This window comes from Tiliqua scincoides, chromosome 3, assembly GCF_035046505.1.
Source record: "Tiliqua scincoides isolate rTilSci1 chromosome 3, rTilSci1.hap2, whole genome shotgun sequence".
In the NCBI taxonomy this organism is placed as follows: domain Eukaryota; kingdom Metazoa; phylum Chordata; class Lepidosauria; order Squamata; family Scincidae; genus Tiliqua; species Tiliqua scincoides.
The window spans coordinates 208180033-208194758 of record NC_089823.1 but is presented as its reverse complement, the minus strand read 5'-3'; the positions used below and the strand labels follow the sequence as shown (position 1 = coordinate 208194758).

The following is a 14726-nucleotide window of genomic DNA, read 5'->3' as shown; positions in this document are numbered from 1 at the left end:
GTACTGGCTTGGTCACACCCAGGGTGTGCCTGTCCCAGGTGCTTGCTGATTCCACTGAATCATCAGTCCACACCTGCTCCCTGAACCAACAAGTAAGCTGTGGTTCTGCTTCACTCAGAACTCAAGCTGACACATTTGTCTTTCAGTTGAAGCTTTTCTAAAAACACACAGATGGATTAGAAACCATGCTGGTGGCTAAGAGCTAAAGCACATCTACCCTAATGTGGTTTTGCAGGGAAAAAAGGGGTGCAAACCTGTGGAAAAGCTATTTTTTTTGTGGCAGTTTGCAAAAATCAATTCATGCAGTGTCCCACAATTGGTGTTTACTCTTCATATGACCATCCAGGTGTGGTGCAACCTGGTCTGCCACCTCACACTCTGTCTGCCTTTATTGAAGAAAAGAACAAAAAGTTCCCTATTGTGCTACTCATGAAGTTTTGTCAGACTCAGGCATGCGAGACTTCTGGTTTTATTCATAGGGATGGCACATGCTGTCCCTGTAAATAAAGCAGGAAATCATGTACTTTCAGCTTTAAGATACTGCCTGGGGTGCATGATAAGGAGGCAGATAATCTACTTCTTGCTTAGGGAAGTGGGAAGCTGATCACTGCAGCTTGCATAAGCAGTGGACTGGAGGGCGGTGATGGCAGACTCAGGGTGAAGTGCACCCTGAAACGTCCCCTTGCAATTTGCCACTAGTGCCATCCACTTCACCTTGCCTCATGGTTGGGATGTTAGCCCCACCACCTGAAGGGTGGTTCTTTGCTTAGAAGTCAGCTGTAGATATGTAAAGTAAGTCAATAGGTAAAAAGCAAAACTATTAATGGGCGCAAAACACCACCCTATGTTTTAAATCAAAACCATAGATGATGTGGGAGATCCATGACTGGAGAACCAGGATGGTGTAGTGGTTCTGGTATTAGACTTAGACCTGGAAAATCCAGGTTCAAATCCCTGGCCAGCCATGAAGCTTCCTAGGTGACCTCGGGCCAATCACTATCTCTCAGCCCAACCTACCTCACAGGGTTGTTGTGAAGACAAAAGGAGGGAAAGAACCATGCGCACTACCCTGAGCTCCTTGGAGGAAAGGCAGTATAAAAATATGAAAATAAATAAAACAATAAATGATTCTGACTTAAAGCAGCTATTGGGGACTGCAAATTAGATAGGAACAGCAGTGCTCAGGAAAGGTGATGTTTAACACTTCCTCCTGAATTATTTATTCTATATTTATATTGAGGAAAATAGCATAGGGGAAAGGGTTATTGGGAAAAATTTTGTAGGGTGAAATGCCTTAGAATAGATAGTGGCGCTATCTAATTTGGTGTCCCTGAACTCTTTGTATGATTGGATGTGTGCTTCAACCCTTTATGAATGAGGCAAGCTGAAGTGCAACGAACTGATGCAAATCATTAGTGTTACATTGGCATGGATGTTTTTGCTAACTACCTTTAAACCATAATTTGCTACCATGATTAGAAGTGGGTTTGCAAAGTGTTGTTTCAGCTGTCCACAATAATGAATACAGTGGTGCAAAACTAATTCTAACCATGGTTGTCTCTGAAAATGAAAGTGAGGAGAGAATTAACGTGAAAGAGAGGAAGAACAAGAAGAGAAGGGGAAAGCATGGGAGTTGGCATGGCGATCCAATCTCACTGTTGGGAGACTGGGTAGCATTATGCCTGCATCAGTCCATTGAATTCTGTTGGCTAAATTGCACCTCATTTTGTACTGAATAGTGACCAGGGTGTTTGGAAGTAAGGCCCAAATCCTAACCATCTTTCCAGCACTGGCACAGCTGTGTCAATTTGACGTGTGCTGCATCCTACAGTTAGACGGCACTCACGGAGGCTTCCTCAAAGTAAGAGAACGTTTGTTCCCTTATCTCAGGGCTGTGTTACCCTTATGTCAGTGCTGGAAAGTGGGTTAGCATTATGCCCTAAATTTCTTAATCTGAAAGTGAGCTCAAGGATATAGCATTGGCATTAAAGCAGCACTTCAGAATATCATTTCAGTAATGGGGAAGGAGCAGAGCTTGCTCTTGCATCTGTTACACTTTAAGGGCCCAATCCTATCCAACTTTCCAGCTGCAATGTAGTCCCTTGGTAAGGGCACAAATGTTCCCTTTCCTTGGGGAGGCCTCTGTGCTTGTCTCCACACGGCAGAATGCAGCATATACCCCATCTGCATGGTTCCATCACCACTGGAAAGTTGGATAGAATTGGGCCCTAAACTGCCTCCTTTTTAAAATGAAAGCATTTGTACCTTTGGCATATGTTCCTTGTCCCAAGATCAATTAATTGTTTGTAGTAGTCATTCCACATGTAGTATAAGTGAGTTAAAAATATTGCTTCTCCTGAGGCGTCACCTCATGTGGTCTGAAACAAGAGAGGAAAGAAAAATTACTCCCCCTGCATTGTTTGAAGTGACACTCTTAGCATGCATTACTGAGCACTAACTACAATTTTAAAACAATTATGTTGTTAATCTCTGTTTTGACTATTTTAGCATTTAATCTTCAATGCTAAGGTAAACATAGGGGGCAAATGTTTTTTCTAGAAGAAAACTGTTTTGTTTAAAAAAAAAAAGCGACCATAAATTCTTGTGACATTGCCATAGAAGCATGTTTTCAACAACAAGCAAAAGAGTTCAGGGTAATACAGATTCATATTCCCATGGGAAACTTATTACAAGAGATAAAGAAAGCCAGAGAATACCTTTTCTCGTGCTGAAGAACAAAAACACAAATGTTGGGGAAATATTTTGGATAAGAACAAAGAGCAGGTTAGTTCACTTTATCAAAGAACTCGGAACAGAGTGCCACCTGAAAAACTGAAATACGAACTCCTTTTCTTATTGGAGAAAGACTCAAGCCCACAAAAGACGAGAAATTCAAGTTAAAGCAAATGATATTGTGCCTTCATTCGTCACACATCACTGCAGTATATGGTATTGCTGTATTAGGTACATGAAATTATATCTAGAAAAAGTGAGCTCAAGACTGCTTTTCTAAGTTGATATCTGTTGTACATGTTCATATGATACAGTTGTGGCAAGCTGTACTGAAATTTATTCTTGCAGATTAATATTGCAACACTAAAAGAGAACACTAGTGTAGTCTCTGTACAGAATGATGTAGTCCACTGCTTCTCACACATTTAGCACCAAGACCCACTTTTTGGAATGAGAATCTATCAGGACTCACTGGAAGTGATGTAATGACATAATGATGTAAGTGACATCATCAAGCAGGAAATTCTTGACAATCCTAGGCTGCAATCCTACCCACACTTACCCAGGAGTAAGTCCCATTGACTATCATTGTTAAAAGAATATACATAGTAGCTTGTTAAAAGTATAGGTCTATAACATTTCCCCAAATGTAGTCACAGACCATGGGAGCATCAAGCCTAATATATAAAAACAGAATATTGAAATGAATAAGGACCCACCTGTAATTGTCTCATGACCCACCTAGTGGGTCCCAACCCACAGTTTGGGAAACACTGATGTAGTCTATAAAGTAATAGTGTGATGATTATAAAGCCAGTTTTTCAGTATGATTTATTTTTCCTGACCTGTATTCTTTTTAAAAATAAGAGAATTGGTTGTTTCCTCACAAGTTCATAATCAATACATACCATTGATGTTAAGTTAGTCATGGCTAACTGAAGTCCCATTAATTTCAGGGGGACTTTTGATTCCTAATGTTCTTGTGAAACAATCCAACAGCTCCAATCCAGTCCTATTTTGTTCAGTGGGGCTTACTCTCAGGAAAATGTGGTTAGGATTGCAGCCTAAGGCTCAAACCAAACACGAACATATTCCTTGTGAAAATACATTCATGGGTTTCAGCTTACATGGGATTTATGACTCTGTCCACTGCAACCCAGGGCTTTCTTCATGGCACAGACCTTACCCCTCTTCCTGTCTGGCCAGGCATCCCTTGGTAGCCTTGTTGGGTCTGCAGAAATCCAGCAGCACTTGCCTTTGTTTGAATACAGCAGTAGTAGGGGGGGGGACATTTCTCTTTGAGGCTTTACCCTTCTCAGGCAGGTTGCTTCCTGATCCAGGCATATATGGTTGTGTACGGGTTGTGCCTCAGTATCTACAGGGGTTCCATTCCCAGAACTCCCATGGATACCAAAATCCGCAGATAACACAGGCCAACGCACATTTTGCTTCCTTAATCATTACACCAATTCCTGGGTATATTTGGGGTGCCGATTCCAAAAATGGCATTCGTTTTGCCCTATCACGTCTCGTTTTGGAGATACGGCATAGCCTCTTTAGTGAATGGTTCAAGCAGCTTCCTCATAAGGAAGCCTACACCATGGGATAAGTAAACCAATGTGTGTTTTGCATACTAGCATGCACTTATTCCATTCAGAATGCCCATTACCATGTGGATCTTTGCCTAAGTACAGTTGGATACCAAACTGTTAATGGAAGGAGCACTTTGCTTGCTCAAAGATCTTGGGACCTTCTTTGTGGTGGAATACTTGTTCCATGAATGGAATGCACTTTCATTCAGGGAAATGCCAATGATACTTTTGAAAGCAATGGAGGGTTGATTTTGATTACACCATATCTGCCCAGCGTTGCATATATGCAACAGGGATCAAATGTGTACACCCGTGGGCTGAGCAGAAATGGGTTAATTGCTGTTTTTTTAAAAGGATGTTCTTGATGTAAGCTATCTTGAATGCTTCTGCATTGAGGCAGGAAGGTGGAGGATGAAGCATGTTACAAACAAATACATTTCTGCTTCTTTTCAGGGTGAATATGCATATTTTGGTCATTGTGGAGGTCGGGATTGCTCAGTTTGTCAGTGCTTTCCTGAGAAAGGCTCAAGAGTAAGTCTGTAGTTCTAACAATTAACACCATGTTAGGTTTTATTGTGAGAACGTTTTGGAAGCCCAATCCTATCCCCCACCACATTATAGCAGGCAGCCACACCAACAAAATGCTGCTGCATGCTATGGGGGGAATAGGATAGCCTGCAGGAGGTAAGTATTTTCACTTACATCCTGGTAGGCTGGCCAGTAATCTATGGGTCTCCTTGGATCTGCATCAATCATTTTGCTGGTGCAAGTTGAGGAGAGCAAGGGAGCATTTTGGGTTGTTAAATGCGCAGTAGGATCCTATGAAAATTACTGCCATTGGATTCATCCCCTCCTATCCTCAACATGCCTCCCAGTTCCTCTCCCTCCCAGGCCAGTTGACAATACTGCAACCTCAACATTTAAGCATCTCTCTCTCTCTCTCTCTCTCTCTCTCTCTCTCTCTCTCTCTCTCTCTCTCTCTGTGTCTGTCTGTCTGTCTGTCTGTCTGTAAGTAAAACAACACATATTCAGTTTGGGAGGTGAACTGAAAATAGTATTGGTTGCGTGACATGGAATGCAATCCTAAGTATGATTACTGAGAAGTCCCATTGTGGTCATTGGGGCTTGCTCCCAGATATATGTGCATGAGACTGCAGCTTTAGTTATGTTACATAAGAACAGGTGTGAAACTTAATATAGGTTGGCCTCCTTATCTGTTGATTTGGTACTCATGGATTTCATAACCCGCAGGTTCCAAACCCATGGGGGAGGGGTCACCTGGACCCTTCAAAGGCAACTGGAACTGCACTCCGGCTTCCCCAGCCCTCAGCAGCTTCCCCAGCCCTCAGAATTCCTTTTAAAGGCATATAAACATCACTTACACTTTCCCCAAGAAATCGGAAGTTGAAGGGAATTTTTTTTGCCCATAACAGGCATTCTGGGGCCCTCAATGGCCATGGGTGGATGAGTATAGCCTCTGCAGGTCTTGAAACAACCTCTGGATGCAACGGGAGCATAGCTCTGGTTGCCTTTGGAGGTTTTCAGTGGCCCAAAATCCACTATCCGCAGATTTTGGCATCCATGGAGGTTCTATTCCTAGAACCCCCACAGATACCAAGGGCCAACCTTCCTTTCTCTAGTAAGTATGAGATGATTATGGAGCCTTCTCCATGAAGAAAAGAATGAATGAACATAAGATAGAAGACAGGCAGTCAGGCTATTAAACTAATGTTTCCAAAATCATACCAATATTTCCAATTTACTTCAAAGATCTATTTATTTTACTATTTATTTATTTACTTAAAATAAATACAATTTATTTATTTATTTACTTATTTATTTACATTATATTTCTGCACTTATTTACATTTTATTCCATTTTATTTCATACAATGTTGTGTGCAGAGACAGTGTTCAACACATTATTTGAAGAAACGTAGACCCAGTTCTTCATGCTGCATGCTCTGTTTATTTGGGGGAAACAAAACCATTCACAACAGTGAGAAATGACCATACTTAAATGAGCTGGAATTTTAATTTCTGAAAAATGCATCATTAGAAGGTTAAATCAAGATCAAATAAAATAGAGCAATGTGAGTAAACAGTAGTTTGAGGCTTGGTTAAAACTTGCTGTTAGCAAATCCATAACATCTCCAATAAGTATAACTGCAGCATCTTTGAACAACAGCCAGTTGGGATTACCTGCTTTCCTTATTGCGTGAGGAAATGTAAACATGTAAGAAAGATGACTAAGGGCCCAGTCCTATTCAACTTTTCAGCACTGATGTAGCCGAAATGCAGGGAACAAATGCTCCCTTACCTTGAGGACACCTCTGTGACTGTTTCCCTACTGCAGGATAAACCACATGCCCCATTGGCACGACTGCATCAGCACTGGAAAATTGGATAGGATTGGGCCCTGAGCCTCTTAGCCAGATTCTTGCAAATAGTTATTTTGGCATAAAGTCCCTTGAATACGACTTTTTAAAATGCCAACTCGAACCCAGCTCAGACTGCCAACTATACGCAGGATATTTGAATCACCCCTTCCTTTTATTTTATTGTATTTATTTACGGCATTTTTAACCCTCCCTTTCTCCCCAAGGGGACTCAAGGCAGCTTACAAAAGGGCAGGTTCCAAAAAAATAAGAACACAATCATACTCAACCCTAAAAATCCATAAAACTTTAAAACAAATATTAAAAACAATGCTTAAGCCTCATCTCCAGTCGGACTTGGGAGAGCTGATCCAGCCCCATAGACACAGGTGTAATCAATTAGCTCCCTTCCCTCCACCCTCCCAGCACGATGGCTCCTTCCTTCTGCCTTCTCTCCCTCCCCACATGAATTCTCCTTTCCTTTTCCTATTTAGGGATAACTACAGCTTAGTGCAACATCTAAATTGGAATAATCATAGTGCTCTTAGTTTCAGTCTCCAGTTTCAAAATGGCTGATGGTAACAATAGTTATTTTGGTTAAGACATCATAGTAACCCATAATTAATACTGAGCATGGAGGGAGGGAGGAGAAACCTGTTAACTTTTGGGGTTTTCTCAATTACCACACCATGATTTGTGATTGGACCCCATAATGTCTGGGGCCTGAGTCTCAGAGAATCCAAGCTTCCTCATTCTGATAAGCAGTAAACCAGTACTAGGGTATTTGCATCCTTGACAAGTGTCCTGATCAAATGAGTACCAGTCATTGGCATCCCTGGACATTCACATCTTTTTTCCCCCTCTCATCCTGATCATTTGTATCCCTCTATAACCGAGCAACAAACTGGGCAATTAATCCCATGTTATATATCCGAAGCCTCTTATCCCAGCCCTAACCCTACCCTACCTTTGCTTTTCACAAATTAAAAAGTACATTATTTATTTACTTTATTTATATCCCGCCTTTCTCCTAGAAGGGAACCAAGATAGCTACATCTAATATACATATACATATTTTGTGACACAAATGTTTGGGATGCAGAAAGAATGGATGCAGATGTCCAATACTGGGATACAGTTATACAGGCCACAATGCACCTGACAATGCAGTAAACCAGGGGTGCTCACACTTTTTTGGCTCGAGAGCTACTTTGAAACCCAGCAAGGCCCGGAGATCTACCAGGTGGGAAGGAAGTGTCCCCCTTTAATGTATGGAGCCCCTGCTGGAGTCTAGTCAGTTTCGTCAGTTTTGTTGCTGCATGCCTGAAGAGCAGCTAAAGTGTCAGTTTCAGTGTCAGTTTAGTGTCAGCGAAATATGTCAGTTTCATCTAGTCACTAGACGAAACTGACATATTAACAGTTTGGAGAGGCAGGGCTCCGCGATCTACTCATTTTGCCTCGCGATCTACCAGTAGATCGCGATCCACCTATTGAGCACCCCTGCAGTAAACCATATTCTTGTTTCCAGCCTTTCCTATATAATAATCTCATTTAATTGTATTTTTTCCTAATGAGTCATTAGAAAACCACAGCAAAATGTTCCCTAAAACTAGTTCTTGTATCTTCTGTCTACTCTGAACTTGTAATAATGCTGTGGTCCAAATAGTTTCCCTCCCCAATTGTTCTTATTATGACTTTATTTATTGTTCTACATATTGTACATCTTAATATGGTGTTTGTAAGCTGCCTTGAGCATTTGCTTCAGCATAGGAAAGGTAGGATATAAATCTGTTTTAAATAGATAAATAAAATTTTGAGAGCTTCCAAAACCTACAGAGTCTAACAAGCTGGTTAAAGTCATTTCTGCCCAACATTACAGATACGCAACAGGAACAAGGTGACCAGATGTCCTTTGTCCAGGACATGTCCTCTTTTTTAGCCTTATGTCCTGGAAAAGAACTTAAATGTCCTCCTTTTCCCTGAGAGTAGACCCCTGCATAGCCTTGTAATTAATAAATTGTATGTAATATAGTTTTAAATTTAATAATAAATAATATAGTGTTATTTTTAAATATTTAAATAATTTAACTTTAAATATTTAAAAAAATAATAAATATTATAGTGTTATAATTAACCACATGAAATCAATAGATTAGTGTTTTTTAGCTTTTTTTGTCATGTCCTGCATTTTTCTGGAATGTCTTACATTTTGGGGTGCCTTGTCCTCTTTTGCAGTTATGACTTCTGGTCACCTTGAACAGGGACCGGATGTGTGCACCTGTGGGCTGGGCAGAAATGGGTTAAGATTGATCTCACCATTTGTCCTGTTCTGACCTCTGAAGTTTGATCCCATTCACTACTCTAAGCTTTGTTGAAAGAGCTAAGGAGATGGAAGAAGCAGGCTCCCATTCATGACCTGACCTAATTTGGCTCCTTTTAAGAGATTGTGTCACATGTTCCAAGCAAAGCTGTTTTAAGTACAGCTACTGTGATGCTAATTTTCTTCTGTTGCCAAAAATAAGGGCCAACTTTTTGTCATCAAATGGTTATTTGTTTCCATTTTTATTACACTGTGAAGGAGAAGTCAACACAACAGCACATTTCAACCTGATGTCTGAGAGAACCTGATGTCTGATTGCATGTTATCTGACATGCCAAATGAAATGGAATGTTAAATAGTTTTGCTATTATGGGCCATGTTATGGAATTATAGTTATGGAAAAAGCTTCAGGAGTCAACCTTGAGGCAAAATCCAGAGCCGGAGTCCCTGAGGCAGTTCATGGCTGAACACCGTCATGTTCTGGCAACTCCTGCGACGCCGCTGAAACCAAGCAACTGTATTGGATTCTGCATTCCATTGGACCATTTCAGCGATGTGGAGAGGGGGGATTTGCTGCATGGGAAACAGTCTGTCCTCCATATCTAATTTATCCAGGCTTCGTGCACTGGAGAGGACACTCTGTTCCAGAACCACCATTCAGAGCACGATACCATAGTCTTCCGAGACTGAAGGATGCCAACAATATGGGCCATGTGAAATATGGTTATAGTAGGTCCCTAACTAATTTAAACAGAAATGTTGTCAGTATTAGAAAGCTGTAATGGCAGATAAGGACATATGGGTGCTCATTGAAATGTTGTCATTTTTATGAAAGGTCTTTTCATGTGTTATCACACACGTATGCAAAGGTGGGGGGGGCTAGAATGATTACTAGCAAGCCCCACCTCTGATGATGTTGCACACATGACGTGTCACCCCTGCTAAAGGCACATGTATGATGCTTCCCCCCCACCAGTATAGGTTTCCAGTGACAAATGCTGATCCCTGTGAGATAGCCTCCCCATGACTTCCCCCTTGGAATGTGTGTCATCAGCAGGGGCATAATTTTATGGGTGCATCATCAGTGGGGGGGGGGGGCTGTGCTTGCTGGTGCAGTCATCCTGCCCTCCTCCTACCTCCTACTCCTCCTACTGTTTCAGCCGGAGGAGAGTGAAGCAGGGGGGCAAACTCTCCCGGGGCCTGGGCTTCTGGGGGGCTGGGGCCATGGCAAAACAAACTACACAGTCCAAGACAAATGAATTACAAAATAAGTGTGGGTACCTTGGTCTCAGCCTATCTGGGACTACGTTTCCATTACAGCTTTAATCCACATTCAATGCTTAGGAAGGGAGGCCCTTCAATCCTTCTGCTTAGGAAGGGAGGCCCAATCAGGCAAATTGCCTTGGGCCTAATGCCAGCTCTTAGCTACGCTGCTCCTACCCACACATGCAGCAATGCACTGGTGTAGCTAGAGCAGGGACAGTTAAGTTCTTGCTATCAGATCCATTCTGGGCAGCAATGACAACTTGCAGGAGATGCCGCCTGGTTTGGCAGCAATGTCCGGAATGTCTCAAATGCTGAGTGGGAGGGGCTGCTTACATGGTGCGTTGTGGCTCCTGTAGTACTTACTAGGCCCCCCTTCTAACTACACCAATGCAGCAACCTTATGAAGAACAGAGTTCAAATCTCTCTATAAGAAAAATATGGAAAATGATAGGGGTTTTTTTTGGTGAGTGAAGATGATTCTGTTTACTTTTGGCAGCTGCAAAGAGCCAGTGGCCTTGGACATGTGCCAGAGAAATTAAGAGACTATTTGTCACGAATGGAAATACTAGCAGTGCATGGTGACAATACCAAACCACCACTACACCAAACCTTGTTGGCATCCTTCAGTCTCGGAAGACTATGGTGTCACGCTCTGAATGGTGGTTTTGGAACAGTGTCCTCTCCAGTGCGTGAAGCCTGGGTAAAGTAGGTATGGAGGATAGGCTGTTACCCATGCAGCAAATCCCCCCCTCTCCACATTGCTGAAATGGTCCAATGGAAAGGCAGAGGCCAATACGGTTGGTTCCAGCGGCATCACAGGAGTTGCCAGAACATGAATGTGTTTAGCCATGAACTGCCTCAGGGACTCCGGCTCCGGATTTTGCCTCGAGGTTGACTCCTGAAGCCTTTTCCATAACTGGATGTAGCCACAAGGCAGTGGAGGTTTGGGATCAGAGTTTTCCTTCTCTCAGATGAGCTGCCTTCCCAGGCTAACGAGTCCCATCTACCCGGTGGCTGTTTAGTTGCCTCTTACGACAAGTACAGCCAAACTGAGGGCCTATTCTTATCCCCAGCCCCCAGGGGAATACACCAAACCACCACTAGGAATAAGGGAACGTCTCTTGTTGAATTCTTTCATTGTTCCATGGGCTTACTGTTCTGCCAAATATCTCAACTCCCTTCTAATGCCCACTTTTTGGCTAATTAACACCCCCCTTTTCCAAGAAGCACAGCTGTGGTGTGCAAAGGAATAAACACAGAACTTCTTATCTATAGCAATTAACAAGAATTTATTGCTACAAACACATACACTCCCCGCAAGTCCTCTTGTCCAGAGGCTTTCCCTCCCCAAAACTCAACTTAGTGGGTAGAGGTCTGAAGCCTCCAGTCAAAGTCCAGTCCAGTCTCCAAAGCACAGTCCAGTCTTCCCAGTCCAATCTTCCCAGTCCAACCTTCTGCAGTAGAGTTCCTCCTCTCCAGTAGTGTTCTCTCCAGCAGAGTGTCTCCTCTAGCAGGGTCCTGGCAGTCCTCTCTTCTGTGTCCTCCAGAAGAGTTCTGGCAGTCCCCTTCTCCCACTGTGGGTCCGTCCGGGTTTCCCTCTGGGTCAGCCTCCCACTTCTGGCTCTGGGTCAGGGTCCTCCCTCTGGTCAGCATCCTGCTCCTTGCTCTGGGTCAGGGTCCCACTCTTGGTCCTGGGTCAGGATAGCTCTGTCTCCTTCCAAAGCTGCCTTTTATCCTTGGATGTCTCATGATCCAAATGCAGCTCAGCTGTGAGCTACCTCATTAGCTCCAAATTCAGGTGAGCCATCCCTTCAGTCCATGTCCATTCAAAGTCCCATCAAGGTCAAATGAAGCTCAGGTGTCCATCCAGGTCTCCATTGGCCTTGATTGATTACAGCTGTGGAGCCAGCCCTGCCCTTCCCAGAGCTGTCAAACAGCTGTCAAAACAGGGAATCGCTGTCAACACCACATCATTCACCTGGTGATCTTCTGATCTTCCATTACACTTACTTTGCCCAACATTCCACTCCTGAAATCCAGTTTTAACTAGGAGAATTTCTAAAATTAATTTCATAAGAACAGCCCCACTTGATCAGGCCATAGGCCCATCTAGTTCAGCTTCCTGTATCTCACAGCAGCCCACCAAATGCTCCAGGGAGCACACCAGATAACAAGAGACCTACATTCTGGTGCCCTCCCTTGTATCTGACATAGCCCATTTCTAAAATCAGGAGGTTGCACATACACATCATGGCTTGTAACCCGTAATGGATTTTTCCTCCAGAAACTTGTCCAATCCCCTTTTAAAGGCATCCAGGCCAGATTCTGTCACCACATCCTGTGGCAAGGAGTTCCACAGACCAACCACACACTGAGTAAAGAAATATTTTCTTTTGTCTGCCCTAACCCTCCCAACACTCTATTTTAGTGGTTGTCCCCTGGTTCTAGTATTATGTGAGAGTGTAAAGAGCATCTCTCTATCCACTTTATGTGAGAGTGTAAAGAGCATCTCTCTATCCACTTTATCCTTCCCATGCATAATTTTGTATGTCTCAATCATGTCCCCCCTCAGGCGCCTCTTTTCTAGGCTGAAGAGGCCCAATAAGGGCCTTCCTTTCCTCATAAGGAAGGTGCCTCAGCCCAGTAATCATCTTAGAGCCCAATCCTATCCAATATTTCACTGCCAATGTAGCTGTGCCAATGGGGTGTGCACTGCATCCTGTGGCGGGGAGGCAGTTACAGACTTCTCCTCAAGATATGGGAACATTTGTTCCCTTACCTTGGGGCTGCATTGCGGCTACACCAGTGCTAGAAAGTTGGATAGGATTGGGCCCTTAGTCGCTCTCTTTTGCACCTTTTCCATTTCCACTATGTCCTTTTTGAGATGGCCTTCCATCAACTTGTACAACGGCATTATAATATTAGCTGTTTTATAATAATAATAATAATAATAATAATAATAATAATAAATATATTAGCTGAATTGGAACACTCATGTTTTGCTTCAGCTTCCTGTTCATTTGCATCTTTCACCCCTTCTGTGTTACCAGTTATTCATTGATTAGGAGAAAGAAGATGACTTGATGTGATCATACATAAGATTGATTCAAAATTCTTTTTGTGCAGTGCTTTACTGAAGGGAGTATGAGTTCCTGCACATGGGTACAATGCAACACACGCACAAAAAAATCCTGCTAAAAATGATACCCAGTACTGCATTAAGTTTGCTTTTATTGCAATGTATTTTCGGTGTACACTATATGTATTAATTTGGAAATAATGCTCTTAGGAACATAGGAAGCTGCCTTATATTGATTCAGGCCATTGGTTTATCTAGCACAGTGTTGTCGAAGTACCAAGGTTTCAAACAAGAATTTTTTTCTGTCTGGAGATGGCAGGGATTGAACCCAGGATTATTATTAATAATAATAATTAATATTATTATATTAATAATTAATATAATAATAATAATAATATTTATTATACCTTCTGCATACATATCATTTACTCTACTACTGAGCTAAGGTCTATCAAAGGTTATTATGATAGCTAAAAGAGAGTCCATATTCGAAGGCAGAATACCAATGTGAAATTCCAAAATCTAGGGAGAAATTCAGATGAGCATTTTGGATACCTCTTTGCTCACCATATCAAAATAGTGTTGTTCACTTTGTGCATACACAAAGCAAGGAGTTCAAGCTCTTGTTTAACTTGAGCTAAGTTCTAGTGTAGGGAGCTAAATTTGCTTTGATTTGACATTGCATAAAGTAATACTGACATCCAGTGGTAGCTGAACTACTTTACTGTTTTTAGAAATCTCCCCCCCCCCCCCAAAAAAAAGCCTAATTAAGGATGAAACTTGTGTGCATAATCACTCAGTGTGGCCAGATGTGGGATTCTTCCTTTTTTTTTTTTTTACAAAAGGCAAAGGGGAGGGGTGTCTTGAAACATGGCAAAACCACAGCAGAAGATGGGACAGCTTTAATATTTTTGCTCTAGCCATGGTTTTTGTTGTGAAGAAATTCTAGTTCTGGTTCAGTTCTACCAGAAGATTTTTTAAAAAAAATCTACCACCAGTATACGTTATTACAAGGCTTCTAGTCCTTTTGAAATAATTAGTAAAATTTTATATTGGGGAGAAACAGAAAAACGGAGAACTGTCATAATCGTAATACAATTATAACATTCTTATAATAATACAAATAATAATAATACAAGTAAATAATTAATGCAAACTTGTGTGTAATCTGTGTGTGTGTGTGTGTGTGTGTGTGTGTGTGTGTGTGTTTAAAGCATTAAAGATATGTTTTCATTAATAAACACCATCACTATCCGTTTCAAATTAAACTGTTTTGTTTAGTTGAGGCTCAACCTCCTACAGCAGGTCAAGTTCAGGATGTACTAAAATAACAGTGGGCTAGTCTTGGCACTGGGTGT

At 42.0% G+C, this 14726-nt stretch overlaps 1 protein-coding gene across 1 annotated transcript in view; it reads left to right on the top strand.

Annotated features, from left to right (window-relative positions):
* Positions 1–14726, top strand: part of COL4A4 (collagen type IV alpha 4 chain) — a 72947-nt gene that overhangs the window by 1088 nt on the left and 57133 nt on the right. The window contains exon 3 of the mRNA XM_066621516.1: positions 4779–4856. Coding sequence (XP_066477613.1) covers positions 4779–4856 — 78 coding nt within the window. The remainder of the gene's footprint in view (positions 1–4778; positions 4857–14726) is intronic.